Source organism: Micromys minutus, assembly GCF_963924665.1.
Source record: "Micromys minutus genome assembly, chromosome: 1".
Taxonomy (NCBI): domain Eukaryota; kingdom Metazoa; phylum Chordata; class Mammalia; order Rodentia; family Muridae; genus Micromys; species Micromys minutus.
The window spans coordinates 65,188,249-65,207,726 of NC_137969.1; the positions used below are offsets into that span (position 1 = coordinate 65,188,249).

The 19,478-nt window shown below is 40.6% G+C and overlaps 1 protein-coding gene across 1 annotated transcript in view; it reads right to left on the reverse strand.

The window, feature by feature from the left end:
- CATSPERE (catsper channel auxiliary subunit epsilon) overlaps positions 1 to 19,478 on the reverse strand; it is a gene marked incomplete at both ends in the record, with an annotated part of 111,847 nt that overhangs the window by 16,567 nt on the left and 75,802 nt on the right. Inside the window, 7 exons of the mRNA XM_080925761.1 lie at positions 437 to 536; positions 3,954 to 4,033; positions 4,101 to 4,134; positions 5,494 to 5,544; positions 13,452 to 13,504; positions 16,609 to 16,684; positions 18,029 to 18,087. Coding sequence (XP_080781887.1) covers positions 437 to 536; positions 3,954 to 4,033; positions 4,101 to 4,134; positions 5,494 to 5,544; positions 13,452 to 13,504; positions 16,609 to 16,684; positions 18,029 to 18,087 — 453 coding nt within the window. The remainder of the gene's footprint in view (positions 1 to 436; positions 537 to 3,953; positions 4,034 to 4,100; positions 4,135 to 5,493; positions 5,545 to 13,451; positions 13,505 to 16,608; positions 16,685 to 18,028; positions 18,088 to 19,478) is intronic.

Consider the following 19,478-nt stretch of genomic DNA (forward strand, 5'->3'; position numbering starts at 1 on the left):
AGAAAGGAAGGGAGGGAGGGAGGAAGAGAGGGAGGGAGCACAGAGACACTGGAGCTGAGGACAGTATGGTAAAGTGGTGCAAAGGTACAGAGAAAGATGAAACCTGGTGAGTACCCATTTCATTTAGCACCAATGCCTTAGAGCAAAAAGCGAACCCATCCATAATGAAACATCGGCAGAGTTCAGCTGGAGAAGATGCTCCTGCTGCACCGGTTCACTTGTCCTGACCTCTCACATCTGTGTTATATAGATAGCAGCTGCTTCTTTCTCAGAGATGCATCTCAGAAGCCACTGACTTTGATACAGAGTTGGCTTTCTTTTCTGCTTATGAGTTGGTTTTACTTCCCTTTGATAAATTACATACAAATTGAAAAATCAAAAGGACACGTTTAATTTTGTGCTCAGTAAGTTCTGTTTAAACTCAAAGATGCTGTACCTCCTGCATAGTAGAATTATAGGTGTAGTCATTCCTGCCATGGATTTCCCACAGGATAAAATTTGCTTCGACTATTTTAACAAATCCATTTTCATCATACCTGAAACAACACATAAAAAAAAAAAAAAGATAGTTTACTGTCAAATAGAGGGCCTGCCGCTTGCGATAGCATCTCAGATAGTCCAGGTAGGCTTCAAGCTTACTATGAAGTAGAAAAGGCCTTGAGATCCTGGTTCTCTATCTCTACTTCCCAAGTGCTGGGACCACAAGAAAGTGGCATTCGCCGTGGGTGGTCAGCTCCCTTCTTTATCACTTCTTAGCCTCATGACTCTGGGAAGTTACTGGAACTCCCCAACTCTTACACATATTCCTCTGATGTGGTCGTATCAGATGGACAGGTCTACTTCCCCAATGGAGTGAAATAAATGTGCCTTGTTTTGAGACAGGATCTCATGCAGGTATAGCTCACCTCGAACCTTTGAGTTCTCTGTGGAGCTAAGGCTGGATTCGAACTCCTGCTCTTGGCCTGTACACCTTCTATGTGCCAAGATTACAGGAGCACACCAGCAGGTCCTGCCCCATGTAGCAGATGTTATTCAAAATAAAAACCGAACAGTACAGAAGAAAGACAATGGGAACTGTAAACTTTCTCCATGGCCCTAATGACCACATACTGATGAGGTGGGACTAGGTGAGGTCCTGATGACATGCATGGGAAAGAGAGGGTGACACAGGTGGAAGGACAAGGCAAGGGTCTCTGGGCATCATTAAACCACATGTCAATTCTTCATTTCCTAAGAGTTCAGAGTGTCCGGAATGGAATGGCTGAGCAGGAAAAAGCATTTGCTGCCAAGCCTGATGATCTGAGTTTGATCCCTGGAATCCACTAAGTGGAAGGAGAGAACAGGTTCTGAATGTGGTCTGACAACTACCCCTTCAAATAAATGTTATGTTTTGTTTTTGTTTGTTTTTCTTTAGTTTTAAAAGAATTGAGTATAAAATGCTTAAGGACAAAAGGGTCTCAGTGTTACTAGAATTAATGCAAAGAACCACACTGCCATCTTGTGGACAAAGTATGCATCGCATGATCCTGTATTTTGAAGTTTTCTTTCACTGTGAAGTGCCAGCGAGACTTGCTTCCATGAGCTTACTTTAGTATATTTTCATTAGGGTGGAATACAATTCTAATTAAATCCGACAACTCAGGAATGCCACTACTTGACAGCTGAATTCCCAACTGGGAAATTTTCTCTGGAAATCTTACTTTGGGAATTGAGGAGACCTCATTACTGATCTTCTCGTGGATGTTCCATTGTATTAACTAGGTCTTTTATTATCTGTGTTTAGAGGAGCAAAATAGCTGTACAAGGGAAGAGTCTGACAGTGTACACATTAGCTGCTATTTCATCACAAGGGTCCTTTTTGCTGTCCCTTTGTCTAGGGAACACACATTTGCACAATGGTCTAGAACACAGGGTGTCATGGTTGGTACTGGTTGTTACCATGTCAGGATCTAGAATCATCATCCATGAGCAAGTCTCTGGGCACCTCTGTGAGGAATTAATTTAGGATAATCTGCAAGCATGCCTTTGAAGGACTTTCTTGCTTACCACCTCGAAGGTGGGTAGTACCTTTCATCCATTAGTGGCCCAGACCCAAGGAGATCCAAGGGGGAAAACTCCTTTTCACCTCTTTGCTTTTGTGCCTGGGGATGTGTTCATTGGCCTTACTTGCTCCACTAGTGAGCTGCCTCTGTCTCCCTTTGCTGACATCAGAACTCAGCAGCATGAGCCTTCCGATGTGGACTGAATCCTCCATGCCTTTACTGCTAGCCTGAGACTGTGCATCTTCCGGGTTCTCGGCCTCTCCAGTGTGAAGACAGCCATTGCTGGAATACCCAGGCCTTACCCTGGAAACCAGTCTAAGTACCCCTCTCTTCATATACATGTTCATTCTGTGCTCCGTTTCTCAGAGGGAGGGGACGTATGATATGGGACAAAGAGGAGAACATCCAGGAACAATGACAGTTCATCTGTGTTGTTTGCTGGTTAGTTTTTATGTTAGTTGACACAGACTAGGCTTGTTTGAGAAGAGGGAGCCTCCGGTGGAGACTGGTCTTTGGGCAAGCCTATGGTACATTTTCTTGATTGATAATTGATGTAGGATGGCCCAGCTCACTGTGGGCAGTGCTGGTGGTTCTGGGCTTTTTAAGAATATAGACCAAGCAAACCTGGCAGTTCTATCCTCCAGGTTTCTGTCCTGACATCTCCCGTTGACGGACTACAAACTACAGCTGAACTAACCTTCTTCCCACCCCTCACTACCCCCAACCCTGCAAGTTGCTTTTGGTCATGATGTTTCCTCACAGCAATAGAAATCCTAAGACATATGGTGACTTTGAGCTCATGGTTCAACTGCTTAAAGATATATAGATGTGGTGTGGACATTTGATTGACTCTCCCTTTGAGTCATCCACCTTTATTCCTTCATTGTCTTCCTCACCACTCACTTATCCATGATCAACTCTTTCTGGCTATAATAACACATTTCTATCAGAGATGAACTTCTTGGTCCATGTTACCTTTTCAATCATTCCCCACCTCCCAAACACAATTTTACTATCAGATAAAAGCCCACCATTGTACATGTATACATTTTCTTCTTTGATAGAATTCACTGATCCAGGCTCTTTCCATCTTCCCTCTAGGTCCAGATATGTATGTGTTTTCCTTTAGGGCTCTAGTACACATTTTCAGAATATCTCCCAGAGCTGGGAACAGGGCCCCTCATAGCTTCAGGGAATTCTTTCCTTTTGTGTCCCAATACCGACTAACCACTTCAGGCTTTTCTATAAGACAACTTGGCCTATCAGCTCTTGTATTTACTTAGTCTATCTTTGGGGGGCAGAGAGCCCATCCTCAATCCTTGAATTCTTAGTGCTTGGCCCAGAAATAAGCAGAATTATTTGGTGGGGTAGTTGGTGGGGTATTGAATGCTGACAAGCTGGATTAAAGCACTTTATTGGGAGACAACACGTGACTTTTAACATTTATTGTGTATTTATTTTTAACTCTGGAGAAATAACGAACTTGTTATAAAACAAGGAAACAAACACAAAACTAGGTCTCAGTATGGGGAGGAAGAGCCTTCGTACCCAGGAAAACTAGGAGGTGAAAAACAGAGGGGATCAGGTTAGGGCTACAGCACCGTGGGTTTTGAGGCGTGATATGGGTAGGCAGGCACCTGGCACACCTTACGAGCAGGGTGGGGCGCAGAAGCAGGGCAAGCAGCAGGTCCCAGTAGGAACTCCCTGCCACTGTTGCCCTCCATACCAAAGAGAAGCCAAGAAGCCAGGACAGGGCATCAGTTCCCTGTACCTGGCATTATAGGAGGTTGGGAGCCACTGCGAAGGAGCTAGACACTAAACTCAGATCCTCTGTAAGAACAGAATGGCCTCTTAACAACCAAACCATTTTTCCAGCACACAAATTAATTTCCCAAGTGGGTAAAAACTTACAGTTCTACTACAGGATGAAACATGTCTTCTGCCCCAAGTGTCAGGGGGCAGCCGTATTTTGCCACTTCGTATCTGACTTTCTAGAGAGAGAAAGATGCTTCAGTTATTGTGTCCGTCACCACACTGACCACGCCACACCCCTCTTACCAAGTTCTCAGGAGGGTTATCTCTCAGAAACTGCCTATTTAAGAAAAAGACATTGTTACTATCTGCTTATTCCTCCTTTCCAATTTAAAGAGTAAAAGCTGGAGAGATGGCTCAGCAGTTAAGAGCACTGACTCCTATCCCAGAGTTCCTAAGTTCCTAGCAACTGCATGGTGGCTCACAGCTGACTCTAATGGAATCTAATGCCCTCGTTTGCTATGGAGGTATATATGCTCATAGAGCACTATTGTATAGAATAAATAAAGAAATGTTAAAATATATAAAAAGTAAAAGCTTAATTTATTTAGGGTGTTTTGTGAATTTATACATTTGTAGAAATGTGGCCATTGTGTGTGTGTGTGTGTGTGTATGTATGTATGTGTATCTGTGTATGTATGTGTGTGTATGTGTGTGTGTATGTATGTATGTGTGTGTGTATGTATGTATGTGTGTGTATGTGTGTATGTATGTGTGTGTATGTGTGTATGTGTGTGTGTATGCCATGTATATGGAGGTCAAAGGACAACCTCTGGCATTGGTCCATCCCTTCCACATTGATTAAGGCAGGGTCTCTTTACAGTTTGCCATTGAGCATGCCAATCCAGCTTGTGTGCAAATTCTCTTGTTGTCTCTCACAGTCTTGCTGTTGGCACACTGGAATTTAAGATGGATCTCACTGTGCCTGGATTTCCATGGGTTTGGACTTTAGCCACTGAGCCATCTCCTTGGGCCCTACTAGTACATTTTAAAATCCTAGTTATTGCCTACTTAAAAAAATGTTTGTTTCTTGTACATGAGTACACTATCACTGTCCTCAGACACACCAGAAGAGGGCATCAGATCTCATTACAGATGGTTGTGGGTCATATGTGGTTGCCAGGATTTGAACTCAGAACCTCTGGAAGAACAGTCAGTGCTCTTAATTGCTAAGCCATTTCTCCAGCCTTATTCTCTACTTTTAATTTATTCTTATAATGGAGTCCTCTGTGAGCTCAGGAGACATGTTTTTGTTTTGTTTTGTTTTGTTTTGTTTTTTTGTTTTTGTTTTTTGTTTTTAGGAGACATAGTTCTAACTAGGTTAATTACATAGTCCTGTAGAGAAGAGAGGTGGGAAACAAATACTCTTATTTGTCTATCTTATGTTAGAAGCAACAAATATCAGATTTGAGACTAAATGACACTTGCTCTGTTTAACCAATTGAATCAACGAGGAAAATGCTAAATGTGTCTCGTACATGTTTCAGACAATGTTAAGGGTCATCTCTAAGCTTTTATTATTTTTTTTAATTTGGAAACTGTAAATACACCTGCCAATGGTGTCACAAGCACTAAGTACTTGCTGATTATAAACTGCTAGCTGCATATTAATCACACTTATGTTAGAAGTGTTTCTTACTTGTTAATCACGTAAGAAAAATCACGGCGTTGACATTTGCTCCTATCAAATCTATGAAAATAAAACATAATGTTGTTGTAAGGCCATTGCTCAAGCATTTGCATAAACATTTCATCACTGAATTTGGTGGTTCTTAACCTGGAGACTCTTACATAGTTCATTTACTAAATCAAAGTTTCTGGGATCGGTTTTGTGGCCTTAGCAGTTCTACTTAAAAAAAAAAAATTAGTTTCACAAATGTTTCTGATTTACCTCTTACATTTTGTACACACTTATTACAATTTTCTAAGAAAGAAGGGGAGAAGGGAACACTTGCTCATGAACTACGATGATCAGTCTTTGGAATAATGAGCAGAAGTCTAAAGTCTATTATTATACTACGTACTGGCCACAGTCAGACACTGAGTGAGTTTTTGAAGCCTGCTGTAAAGGCAATACACAATGATTGTCAACTTGGCTACATGTCGAATTAATTAACTCCTCCTCCCAACCCAATGTAGGAACATGTCAGTGAGGAATGTTTGCTTAATTTGAAGTAAAAATATCTACTGCTAACTTACATCTTTAGAGTAGGAAATAATCACCTCTAATCTGGGAAATGCCTTCTCAGGAAGCTTATACAAGAACATGGAAGGTGGAAGCTTTTGCTCTTTGCCTGCTTGCTTTTGCGTCACTAGCAGGTCCATCTCCTCACTGGCAGTGCAGCTGACTTCTTCCGGATTCCAGCATGGACTGAACAACTACTGCATCTCTTAGACTTCTGCGCATAGGCAGCTGCTGCTGGATTAGCTTGGCCACAGCCTTTAAGTAATTTAATGCATCTTCTTTATTTCTCTCTATATAAATTCATTCTATAAATTCTGTTAACTGTAGAGAATGCTGACCAATAATACATCTGCTATGACACTGCTGAAAAGTTCTTTCCACAGAGTGATAATTATGAGAGACAACATAAAGTTTACTTAGCTAGATTCAATTATTCCATAATGACGTCAAAAATCATAGTATGCTCAGCAGACACACTTGTTAGCTAGTTAAAAGTAAAGCCCTTGGGCTGGAGAGATGGCTCGGCGGTTAAGAGCACTGACTGCTTTTCCAGAGGTCCTGAGTTCAATTCCCAGCAACCACATGATGGCTCACAACCATCTATAATGAAGTCTGGTGCCTTCTTCTGGCCTGCAGGCATACGTGAAGGTGGAACGATGTTTACATAATAAATACATAAAAAAGACAGCTAGTGTGTACTTATATATAATAAATAAATCTTAAAAACATCAAACAACAAATCTTGGAAAGGGTATGGGGAAATTTGGACCCCCCCCCACGGCACACACATAGGGAGCAACACTGCATCCATGGTGCAGCCATGGGTGAACAGTTTGACACTTGAATAAATAAAAGCTCAGACTGACGTATGGTTCAGTATCTCCATTCTGTAGGGCATGCCTGAATCAGTCTAAAGTTATGTTTCAGTAAAAAGGAGCATGCAAATATCTACAAAAGGCTAAGGTTAGAGTCTTATCCCTATCACTGCAACAGAATACCAGCTTTAGACTTCTCCCCCTTTAAAACCCAACCCATATTTCCTATGGATCTAAAGACTATCTTCTCCTTTCCCCTCATCACTACATGCCAGCCTCCAACACTAGCAGGCATTCCCTTTGAATACATCAGCTGAGCAGATCAGGAAAACAAGCAACACACAGCTATCACACTCTCCAAGGGAAAGAAGAAGAAGAAGAAGAAGAAGGAGGAGGAGGAGGAGGAGGAGGAGGAGGAGAAGAAGAAGAAGAAAAAGAAGAAGAAGTAGAAAAGAAAAAACGTAAAAGGAGAAACCAAAAAAACCAAAACATCCACCCAAACTCATCAATCATCACCTAGATATATAATTATCACAAACTCAGATGTCTAGATGCCAGCATAAGAACACAATCAACAGTAGTCAGGGTAATAGGTCTCCTCCACCTGAGCTCAATCATCCACCTGCAGTAGGCCCTGAATATTCCAACATAGCTGAAGCACAAGCAAAAGACTGTAAAGCCAACTGCATGAAGATGATAGAGGTCTTAAAAGTGGAAATGAATAAATCCCTTTGAGAAATACAGGAAAACACAACAGTTGAAGAAAAAGGATATCTCTTAAAGAGAACCAAGAAAATAAAACAGTTGAAGGAAATGAATAAACCTGTTAAATAAGTAAGAATGGAAATAGAAGCAATAAAGAAAACACAAGCTGAGGGAATTCTGGAAATGAAAAATTAAGAAATTTCAACAGGAACTACAGAGGCAGGCTCCACTAATAAAAGAAGTGGAAGAAAGAATCTTAGGCATTGAAGATATGATAGAAGAAATTGATACATTGATCAAAGAAAATGTTAAATCTAAAAAAAGTATTCTGACACAAGATATCCAGGAAATCTGGGACAGCATGAAAAGACCAAACATGAGACTAACAGGACTAAAGAAAAGCGAATAATCCCAGATCAAATGCCCCCAAAATATTTTCAACACAACCATAGAAGAAAAATTTCCTAGCCTAAAAAAGGAGATGAGCCTAATGTAAAAACTTTCTCATAGACTCAGAGGTGTGTCTCCTAGTAATTTTAGGACTTTTAATTTGAAAATCAATATTTACCATTGTACAAATATGCTTTTACTTATTTACTTCATTTTATGTTTATGGGTAATATGCCCTCTGTGTATGTCCGGGCACTAAACTTAACTAAGTTTGACCTAGACCTAGACCTAGAACAACTTCAATTGTAAACAATTTAAGTTTATAGTCAGACTACGACTATCTAATCTTCAACTCCATCAGAGAACTGAGGAGTAGTAAGTATTTCTTGAGTATGCAGGAGGCGCAGGGACTCAGCTTCCAAGAATTATATAAATGTCAGAGATAGCCGATCATTTGGACAGTCTCCAATATTTTCTATAACGTTGAAGCATCCATTTTCAGCCTCATTTCCCAGGATATCTAACAGACCTTATACAAATTATGAAGGACTTGCTTACCCTGTCTTGGCAGAGCTTAGCAGTCAACTATCCTGTGTCCATTTGTCCTTTTTGGACAGCATTTGATCTCCAGATGAAGCTAGGGCATTTTATTTGCCCAGTGGCTAGTCTGCCACTGTAGCTCCATATGGAGATTATCGATGCTCACCATCTTCTTTGAGGTGGAATGGGGTACTGTCAGGAATAGACATATCTTATAGTCAAAAGATCTTTTAATAATGAGATAATTTTAAATGCTATATTCTGTGGATCTTTGAGGCTTTGAAGGCCATCTATTTATTTATAGCATATATAAATTGTAAAACCATTATTTATTTTTAGCTATTTATTAACTGAGTAACATTTAAAACATTCTGTTTTAGTTCACTAAAGTAGTATCTAATACGTCCATGAGTTTTGACAATCTACTAACTTGCATTACTTAATTATTTTCAACACTTAGTAATACCAGACATTAAAAGAACAGGGACTAAACCTTTATTTTAAAATGAGTTGTGTATGCATAATACACATATATGTTGTAAAAATTAATTTTAAATTTTGTATCAATATACAAAGATTTATACCACTTAAGTTCTTAAACCCATATCCTGTTGTAACAAAATCAATCTTAAATTTTGCCTCAATATGCAAAGATTTATACTAGCAAAAACCTTAAACCTGCAACCATAAACAAAATTCTGCAACAGTGTTTCAAAATGTAACCTCAATTTTGCATCAGAATGTAACAGTCTCTATGAATGTAATATTATGGGTATAAATGCTTTTTTTTGTTGTTTTTGTTTTTGTTGTTTGTTTAAGAGTAGATTCAAGCTCTCTACCCTTTCTCTCTGACCCTCTTCTTGCCTTGACCCCCTTTCCTGTCCCATTGCTCTCCACATGGCCTTCCCTCTTTTTCTTCTGTCTCTGTCTTTTCTGCCTCTACTTACTTCTCAATTCCCCTCTCATGCCCCGCCCCAATCAACTCTATTCCATACCAAAAAAAAAAAAAAAAAAAAAAAAAAGGATCCAAGGATCTACCCTTGTTTTTCTAATTCTTATAGAATTTCAATACCCCCTTTTCTTTTCAGCCCCCTTTCCCTTACCTATGAAAAAAAGAAGGATAGAGAAGGGGAAAGGAAAGACAGAAATCTCCTGAGTGTAAGCTCCCTATTTAGTTTCCTCCCTGTCCAAGACCATAATTATTTATAATTATCCCCTTAATTGACAACATATATCTATAACTCATAAAATGACCAAAACCATCAACCCCAACATAAGGTTCCGGGACCATGATCTTCTTATAATTCTTCTTGCTGAACTAGGGCAAAGAATTTCTGTTTGGAGGCCCAAAGGGAAATTAGAAAGATAGTTAAATCCAAAAAGAGCTAGATGGCATCATTTGTTATACAGTATCTATGTGTTGATAAAATTCAGGTCTTAATTGAAGTATCTACTAGAACAGTCTGAAAGGATGGCTGAAGCAAAGCTTTTGGGGAAGAGCAGTCCTTTCTGAAGCTAGTCTAGAAGCAAGTCTCTAGAAATAGCATCAGTCTGAAGCAGGCTCAATCAGGGAGCTGAAACAGCAGGTTTAGGCATCTTAGCATCCTTGAGGGTAAATCCTGTCAGGGCTGCCCTTTTGGTCTTTCATTCTGTAGTATATAAATCCTACCAGCAATATATAGTTCTATAAAGACATTGGTATAGAATGTTCAGGGTGCACAGAACAACTAAAGACAATTTTTTTTGTTCCTCATTTGAGCAGTTGAAAGACTGAACTTTCTTTGGAAGTTAGTTTGATCATAACCAAGCTGTGATATGAATCTCTATTTATGCGATCTGAATGGAGAATGGCCTGTAATAACAAGTCATTAGAATTTGGTAGCAGCAAGATTTATTGGCCATATAAACTGAGGTTTGGCTGGAGACATATGTAAGTCTCAGACAGTTTCGGAGTTGTTTCAATAGAGGGCTTAGCAGTATACATCACCAGTGCATTTGATTCTTTTCTTTTGACAGCCTCCTGTCTGTAGCCCAGACCTTCAGGGGTCTTTCACTGAATAAAGATCAAATCTGATCCTTATTACTTTGGAAGGAGTCCAAAGCCTTCTTTTCTTTTAACACAAATATAGAACCTCTCCTCGAATAGCATGCCTTTGATCCAGCAATCCAAACTCATCAAAAGTATAGATTGATTCAGTCTAGCAGCCGTTTTTCTTTAGGTCTGCTATATTTTGACCTCTCTCAGAGGATTTGTAATACTATCATAACCATTGAGCTGATAACCAACTTCATTTTGATAAGTAAAACAATTTAAAGCAATTATTTATTGAGACAGGGTTTCTCTGTGAGCTCAGGCTGACTTCGATCATTTCTGTAGATTAGACCCCTTTGAGCTCATAAGGAACCTATCTGTTCCTGCTTTTATCTCCTAAGTATTGGGAACAAAGACCTGAATTTATTTATTTATCTATGTGATCTTTCAAATATTTATAACAATTCCCATTTCTTTCTTCCCTTTTTAGAGATTAATATCTCTGTGACCAAATATCCTTAATTCCCCTTTTTCTATATATAAGCCAATTTAATATTCTCTATGTTCAACTTTATTTCAATTCCCTTTCATTCACTGTATAATGTACTAGGTTGAGCGGTCATCAGTTTCCCCCAGGAAGCTCACATTTATAGAAACTGGTTGCTCATACCAGTGCAACATCCACTTTCAAGTTAACTCTCACGAGCTGCATCAGTTCTCTTGCGGGAGCTCTGCAGGACACAGGCTGGCTTCTCAGAGAAGCCTGAGGTTCTTCCCCATGTTAGCTCTTACGAGCATAGCTTTTCTTTTTCTGTTGCCTCAACCCTAACTCTGGATCTTCACATTGCCCAGCAGAATATATCTTTTCCAGGGCACAATGCTTTTTACCAACAGAAAAGCATAATTTTAAATTTAGAAATTATAAACATACCCCATATGCATAAATATACCCATAGTCCCCTTTTTCTTTATATAAATTTAAGATTGATCTGTACTTCATTTTTTAAATTACTAAGAACATAACTAATCATTATTAAGCAAAAACTTATACAGTATTTTTAAGAAAAAATTAGTCATTTTGATTTCCAAGACTGTTGTTTGGAAGCAGATATATGTGTGTGTGTGTATATATATATATATATATATATATACATGTAGCTACACCCTGACTTTATTGTGTAGATCAGGCTGGTTCATGACTCAGAGATCTGCTGGGATTTGTCTTCTGTGTCTGTCATTTTTTAGCTCAGATGCTGTGCTGCACCTGCAAGTCTAAGCTGATATCGGCATCCTCAGCTCAGAGCTGCACTTTAGCAGCTTGGCTGAGTGGCCCAGGTTGAAGGGCATTTCAGCCTGCTGTCGTAACTCTAGGGTTCTGCCAACTGGCATGCTGTCTGATTTGGGGGCGGGGTACATCTGAGTCTTAGTTTATGCTGTGAATGCCTGGAATCATGCATGCCAAACCAACATGAATTCTGAACCCCACTTGGCTTGGAGGAAAACCAGTATTGCTACGGAATCTCCCAACATCCCACCTTTTCTAGTCTTAAAGTGATAGTATGTGATTTTGTTCTAGGATTAAAGTCATGTACCACCGCACCTAGACCTAAGCTTTTTCTGCTTGGGACTTGCTCCATGCCAGGCTGGCCTTGAACACAGAGATCTGCTTGCCTCTGGGATTAAAGGTGTGTACCACTATGCCTAGGCTTATGCCTTTCATGGCTACTATTCCTCAAGATCTGCTTCCCGCTTCCTGTGTGTTCCAGCTTCCAGCCCAGAGATCGGAATCACAGTTGTGTGCTACATCTCTGGACTGTAGTTCATTTCTGAATAAAAGTCTAAAGGAAAACAATAACCAAGTCCTTTGTTCTACTACAAAAGCATAAACAATAAGCTTAGCAGGTTGAGACCCTGCACTTAGATCACTACTCCCCATATCTGTTTATCTCCTTGACTATAGGATTCAGATTGATTCTACTTTCTGGTGTCCCTTGAAGCATATATCTTGTACTTTTCTTTTCTCAGATTATTCCTTTTCATTAAACTGCTCTTCATAAGTAACCACCCAACAGAATTCATACCCAGCTGTTTTGAGATTTCCTTTGTCAAAGCAATTAATCTAAAACTCTTCAACTTAGCCTCACAGACTCTTCAGACAATGGTAAAAGCAGATATATTCTTCACCAAAAAATAAAACAAAAACAAACAAACAACCCCCCCCCCAAACACTCTCTAGGCCACATACTAAAACTAAAACCTCCTGGGCCAGGTCTGCACAGTTCAAATCATCCCCAGCACCAATGTCTTGCATACTTCTACTAGGATGGTCCATAAGCCCACTTAAATCATCTTCTTCAGTCTTAGAGTTTTACTGGCTGTAAAGAGACACCATGATGAAGGCAACTGTAAGGACAGCACTTCATTGGGGCTGGCTTACAGGTTCAGAGGTTCAGTCCATCATCATCAAGGTGGGAACATGGCAGCTTTCAGACAGACACAGCACAGGCGGAGCTAAGAGTTCTATATCTTCATCCAAAGGAATCCAGGCACAGACTGGGCAGCCTTAGTCAACTATCAGGAGGGTTTCCAAGCCCACCCACATGGTGACACACTTCCTCCAACAGGGCCCCACCTACTCCATCCAAAAATACCACACCTCCTAATAGTGCCACTCCTTGGCACAAGCATATTCAAATCACCACATTCCACCTACCACAATTCTGCTCAGCTACAGGCTGTAGGCATCTTTATCCACCACTCAGGAATAAGATGCCGGGCTAGGTCACATCGTGCTACTCAGGTCTACATGTGGACTCTCTTGTCCCTGGGGGCAACCAGGCCTTTGGGGACAATTTGTAGCATTACAATAGGTAGCAAAAGACCAAACCTCAACAGAGTAAGACTCAAAACAATAGAAGTCACATACTTACCCTCGAACCATTATGTATTTACTTGAATCGCAGCCAACATCAATTTCGAACACCTAAAAATGAAGTAATTTTACAAAGTGAACTCAGAAGGTCTGACTTGCATGATCTGAACTAGAGTTCAAGCCAAAGATGGCTACAGTTTGCATTAGAAACACAGACTGAATTTCTTCCGTTATCTGAAATGCTTCTTACCAGAAGTGTCCTACACTTTATAGTATTTGCATCTATCTAATGAGATGTCTTGGGGCTGAGCCCCAATGGATCCTGTCTTCTACCTCTACTGCTGCAACCCTATCAACTCCATGCTTGCAGCCTGCATGGTAGAGTTTGCCAGCAGGCATCTATCATGAACTTAATTCAGGTGGAAACTTGTCAGGGAATTGAATTTCTCATTCTGGTTTTCCCACCTTCATGTATAATCAGAGGACCAACAAGTCAACTACTGACAGTTGAGTGTACTGGGCCTGTTATTTGTTTTAAATGCCCTAACCTCGAATGTGTGATATCTTACTGTTTCCTTGTACATTCTGGGATTACAGGAAACTGTGTGTTCCTGCATCCCCAGCATCTGTATTTATGTGTTTATAGACAACAAACTACCTGTGGACACAGGAGCCTAGCAGCCCCACAGTGTCTGCCCTATTGTGAGGGGTGACACTCTGGTGACACCATTCAAAGAACCAAATGGAACTCTGCTGTGCAAGAGACCCCAGCTCAATATGTAAGGTGGAATGGAATGAATTGAGGAAGTCACCTGACATCAAGCTTAGCCCTCCATAGTTGTGATCACACAAAGACATGTGCCTAAATACATTTATAATGTACATATACCATACATATATACACATGTATAAAAACCTACTGCAATCTGATAGGATGTGTATAAGATACAACTATCTTGTATATGTGTGTGTGTGTGTGTGTGTAAATGTGTGTGTGTGTGTATATATATATATATATATATATATACACACACACACATTTATACACATATATAAATGTATATATACTCCCCCCTTTTTTCTTTGGATATAGGGCCTTGTTATATTGTTGGTTGTTCCTGAACACTTGGACTCAATTACTCTTCCTGACGGGGCTGAGGATAGATCACATTTATCCCAGTTAAATGCTCTGAAGTGGAAACTTAAGGGTTCTTTGGAAAGTTGTTTGGATGGTGTTTTGCTGGGGAAACATGTCAAGGAACGTTTCTCTGAAACAGATACCAAAAAGAGGATGTGCTGCTAAAGCAAGCAAGTGAAAGGACAGGTGATGAAAAATTCTTTGCTAAGGCCATGAATGTATTGTTCCCCTGTACACTGGGTACCTGAGCTGCATTTGTTGGAACACCATAGAGAGTAAAGCACAAAAAACTTCGTGTAGTGTGCTGCAGTGTGACACTGCTTCCAGCAACTCCAGCTTATTGGATGCACATGCTGTGCATGGCTCACACTGAGGCAAGGCATGTGGAGGAGACAAGATATTTGGAAGGGTTTGAATAGGACTCCACAAAGTGAAGGAGGCAGAGCCTGGCTTGCCGGTACAGCTGTAGTGTGCAACACTTGCTGGTCTCAAGTCTTGCCTGATCTTCGCTCTGATGAGAGAGGCACAGCTGAGAACTTCTGGTGTTCCTGTTGGTCCCTTCTACTGACTCGAGCCAAGGCTGAGGCCTGGCCATTTCCAGTAGGTCGTGTCACCGCTGTTGGTAACCTAACTCTACTGAACTGATCAAAGTGTTCCTGAGTGGATCGATCTCCTGCTTCACGCTGACCTGTGAACTGAACTGCTAATTTCCAGACAGAAGTTGCTTCAAAGAATCTTTCCAAACAGGTCCACTTCCCCTGTGTCCTTTCTTTTCCACCACCTCTGGTGGGTGGTGGGCTACAAGGAAAGTTAAACTGTTTAAGAACCATTAAAAATAGGATTTGAAAAAAATTAAAGTTACAATGCTCCCTTAAAACTCATGGAATCTTGCTCTGGTATAAAGAGGGTCTTGTTGTACAGCCAAGACGAGAGGCACTGAAGCTCCACTCCACTGTATATGTCTGTATTCCTCATGTTCTCACCATATAATGAATGGCTGTTGGTAACACTGAGATGGACCAGCAATAGATTGGGTCTATGAAGAGATGTACTGGTGTGGCTGCCAGAACAGTCTGGGCCTCTTTCTCACCTGGGCACTGTTGTCTGTGTCTGTTCTTGGAGTCCATCTGCCTGCTGAGTGTCTACTTAGTCTACACTCGTAAACTGCACCTATCTTTTTATCTTTCCCTTCTCAATCAAAGTGGCCTGCTCTTTCCTCCGAGCTACTCGGTAACTGTGCACCGTACTGTCTTGTACCAGATGTGTTTCCTTCTAGGGAGGCCATTTTATAATTCCCATCACCAAGTGCCCAGACTGAAAGCCAAAAATACAATAAAGGTATAATAAGAAATTCTGGGGAAAACAACAACAAATTAAAAAATGTCCCTCTGGAAGAATGGGCATTCGGGACACATGTGTCTGGCACTTTTCCCCATTAATTTCAATGTCCCTTTACACAATTGATTTTCAGGCCTTCAAAGATTAATTATGTTACATTTTTTGTATACATTTATCCAATCCCACTTAAAGGGAGAAGCTCATAGTGGGCAGAGCTTGTACCCTCTGCTCTCAAACCAAAGAATAGCTATTTTCCTCTAAGAAGGGTAAAAGAAAGTGAAAAGACAATATGTATTGTTTAATTTACTAAGTGTACATTGTTTTAGTTTGTTTATAATGTGTATTCTGTGTTACAGATGTGCTCATGTATGTATGGACACATGTATGTTGGGGTACATATGGATGTGTGTACTTATGTCTGTAGACCTGCAGTTGGTATCAGGAGTCATCATCAATTGCTCTCCACCTGACTCTTGAGGCAGGTCTCTATCAAACTCAGAGCTCAGAGACACGACTAGTCTATCCACTGACTTCAGGGCATCCCCTAACCCTACCATTCAAGTGCTGGAATTTCAGGTGGGTTGTTATACACACCCCACATAAATATGAGTTCAGAGGATCCAAATTCCAGTCCTTAATGTTGTGTGACACTAGCTTTAGCCACTGACTCATGTACCAACCTGTGACTGTATATTATTTTGAAGAAAACATTTTTGAATTTTCACCCCATGGCACCTACCGGTTTGGCTGTTGGACATATTCTTGAAAATTCACTAGGTCGGAACTGAAGAAGCACAAGACCTGTGTTCTTTTTTCTAAGAGAAACAATTCACACAGGTTATTGTAGAATGAGAACAGGTGACAAGAACCTGTCTTCATGTAGACCAAATGTGAAGTCCTATTGCATGATGAGATAAAGAGGCTCACAGGATAGCTAAGTCCATCAAGGTAGCTCTTCGCCACTGTACTCCTGATTTTTGCTCCCTCCTTTGGAGCCCACCCACGCCTTGACCAGATGCATGGCATAGCAGAAAACAAAAGAGAGCATCCACCAGCATTTTAGGAGTACCTCACACTCTTTACAAGTATCCTCAGTCTTGAATACTGGGGTTCTACACCTGTCTCCTGAATGTGCTCGTGCCCACAGGATTTCTTACCCCACTGGCAACACCTTTGAAACCACGAGGATTAATTGACCTCCTAACCACATTAAACTGTGTAAACTGACTTGAGCGCCAAGAAAGGTTAGCTATAATGACTTTCTTTAGTCACCAAGGGCACACAGATCATGTTGTGTTTGGGTAATGTAGTGGTTGCATAAACAACAGGCACAGAGCATCTGAAGGCATGATTCAGACACTCCGTTTCCTGACTAGAGTCTACTTTGAGGGTGTTATGATGGACTAGGGAAAAAATACCTTAGATAACTTTATGTGTGGTCTACAATATATAATTCTCAGCAAACATCCACAAATCCAGAAATTCCCAACAGGACCAATACCTTTGGTAGGTGCATTAGTTATTTTTCTGTGGCTATGATAAAGTGCCCTGACAAAAGCGACTTAAGGGGAGTGGAATCTGAGCTCTCATTTCCTAGGTGCAGTCCATCTTCATGAGGAAGTCAAGGCTGTTAGAAGTTGAAATAGGGGATTTTCACACCCACAGTCAGGGAGCTGGGAAGGGTGAATGCTTGTGCCTGGCTACCTTTCCTGGCTTACATCCAGGTATCTCAGTCAGGGTTATTACTGCTGGGATAATGCACTCTAAGCAAAGCACCATGACAAAAGCAGAGGAGAGGGTTTATTGGGTTTAAACTTTCACATTGCTAATGCTCATTATTGAAGGATATCAGGATAGGAAATCTAATAGGACAGAAATCCCCAGAAGGGGGCTGATGCAGAGACCACGGAGGGGTACTGCTTACTGCCTTGCTCCTTATGGCTTGCTCAGCCTAATTTATCCTATGGAACCTAGGACCACCAGCTCAGGGATGACACCACCCACCATGAGCTGGACCATCCCCCATCACTAATTAAGAAAATGTTCCATAGCTGGGTCTTATGGGGACATTTTCTCAATTGTGGTTCCCTCTTTTCAGATGACTCTAGTTCCTTTAAATAAATGAAAAATCTATATAAAGATTTATCATCTATACTTACTGTAAACCATAGTAATCATCTACTAATTCATAATTTACTGTCTGAAAAAATCTTGTTATCTGAAAAGAAAACAGAAAAGTTTCTGTAGAGCAGAAAAGGTGGGAATGGGACCTCAAGTTAGTATCATTTTGGTTTGTAGGTTGGTCTCTCAGTGCTCATCACTGCAGACCAAATTCCTCTAAGACACATTGTGTACATTTAAATATTGACTAAGAAAAACAATATTCTTGAGGTTTATTTTTTATCTATCCTGTGTGTTTATGTGTGTGTGTGTTGTGTATGTATGTGTTTGTGTGTGTATGTGTTTCTGTGTGTGCTATATGTGTTTTTGTATGTGTATGTGTGTGTGAACTGTTTGTGATAGGCATAGGGACATGTGTGTATACAGAATACATTTAAAGTTCAGAGGACAATTTACAGGAGTTGGTTCTCTCCTTCCATGTGTGATACACGTACACCATTCACAGAGCTGGAATGAGCATCAGAGCCCCTGGAACTGGATTCAGATGGTTGTGAGCTACTATGTGGGTGCCAAAAATGGTGCCTGGGTTGTCTTAACCATAGAGCATGCTCTCAGGCTGTTCCCCCTCTCTGTAGTCTGGGGCTACCAAGTATGCCAGGATGGCTGGTGGGGAGCCCTAGGGATCGTTCTGTCTCCAATAACAAAACGCTGGAATTTAAAGCATGTTCTACCAAACCTGCGTTTTTGAAATGTGGGTTTTGGGAATCAAACTCATGTCCTTGTGCTTTGTAAGGTGAGCAGACTGAACCTGCTCCCTAGCCCCTTTAAATTTTAATTCTAAATTATCTTGCCCCTACTCCCCCACTACCACCACCACTTAGCGTTTTTTCACTGCAGCACCCTTGTTTTGATTTACTTATTTCCTGAGCTCTGAAGACTACAATGTAATTTTGCTTTCTAGTGCTCATCTCTGTGATCCATTTTACAAGTCTTCAGATGCTACACATAGGTAGAATAGTTGCCAGAACCCTTTCTTCTGTTGTATTTTGAGTGATTTTAAAAATCCTTGTAGTAAGTTTCTTCCTGTTTCCTTTCCTGCAGAAGGAACATGAAATGTCAAACTTCCACATTTCATAAGCTCAGAGTTGACTGGGAGTAAAAACCATTTACAAAACAGACATGAGAGTTGGGTGAGCATCCTCAGCCCCACATTTACATGTACACTAAACACAAGACTTAAATCTATATGCTGTTTCCGGGCAGGTCTCTGTGTTAACACAGGTGTGTATAGTCCTTAGGAAGAGATGACTTAAATGTCTTTTTGTTAACCTATTTTGATGAGAAGACACTAGGTTTCTCTAAAAATTCTTGGTGATAAGATGCTGGATACTAAGAGGAACACCACAAAATATTCAAAATATTCAAACACTGCAGGCTGTGAGGTTCAGTGTGACTGTGATCACATTTATCTCTGTATTCTGTTGTAAA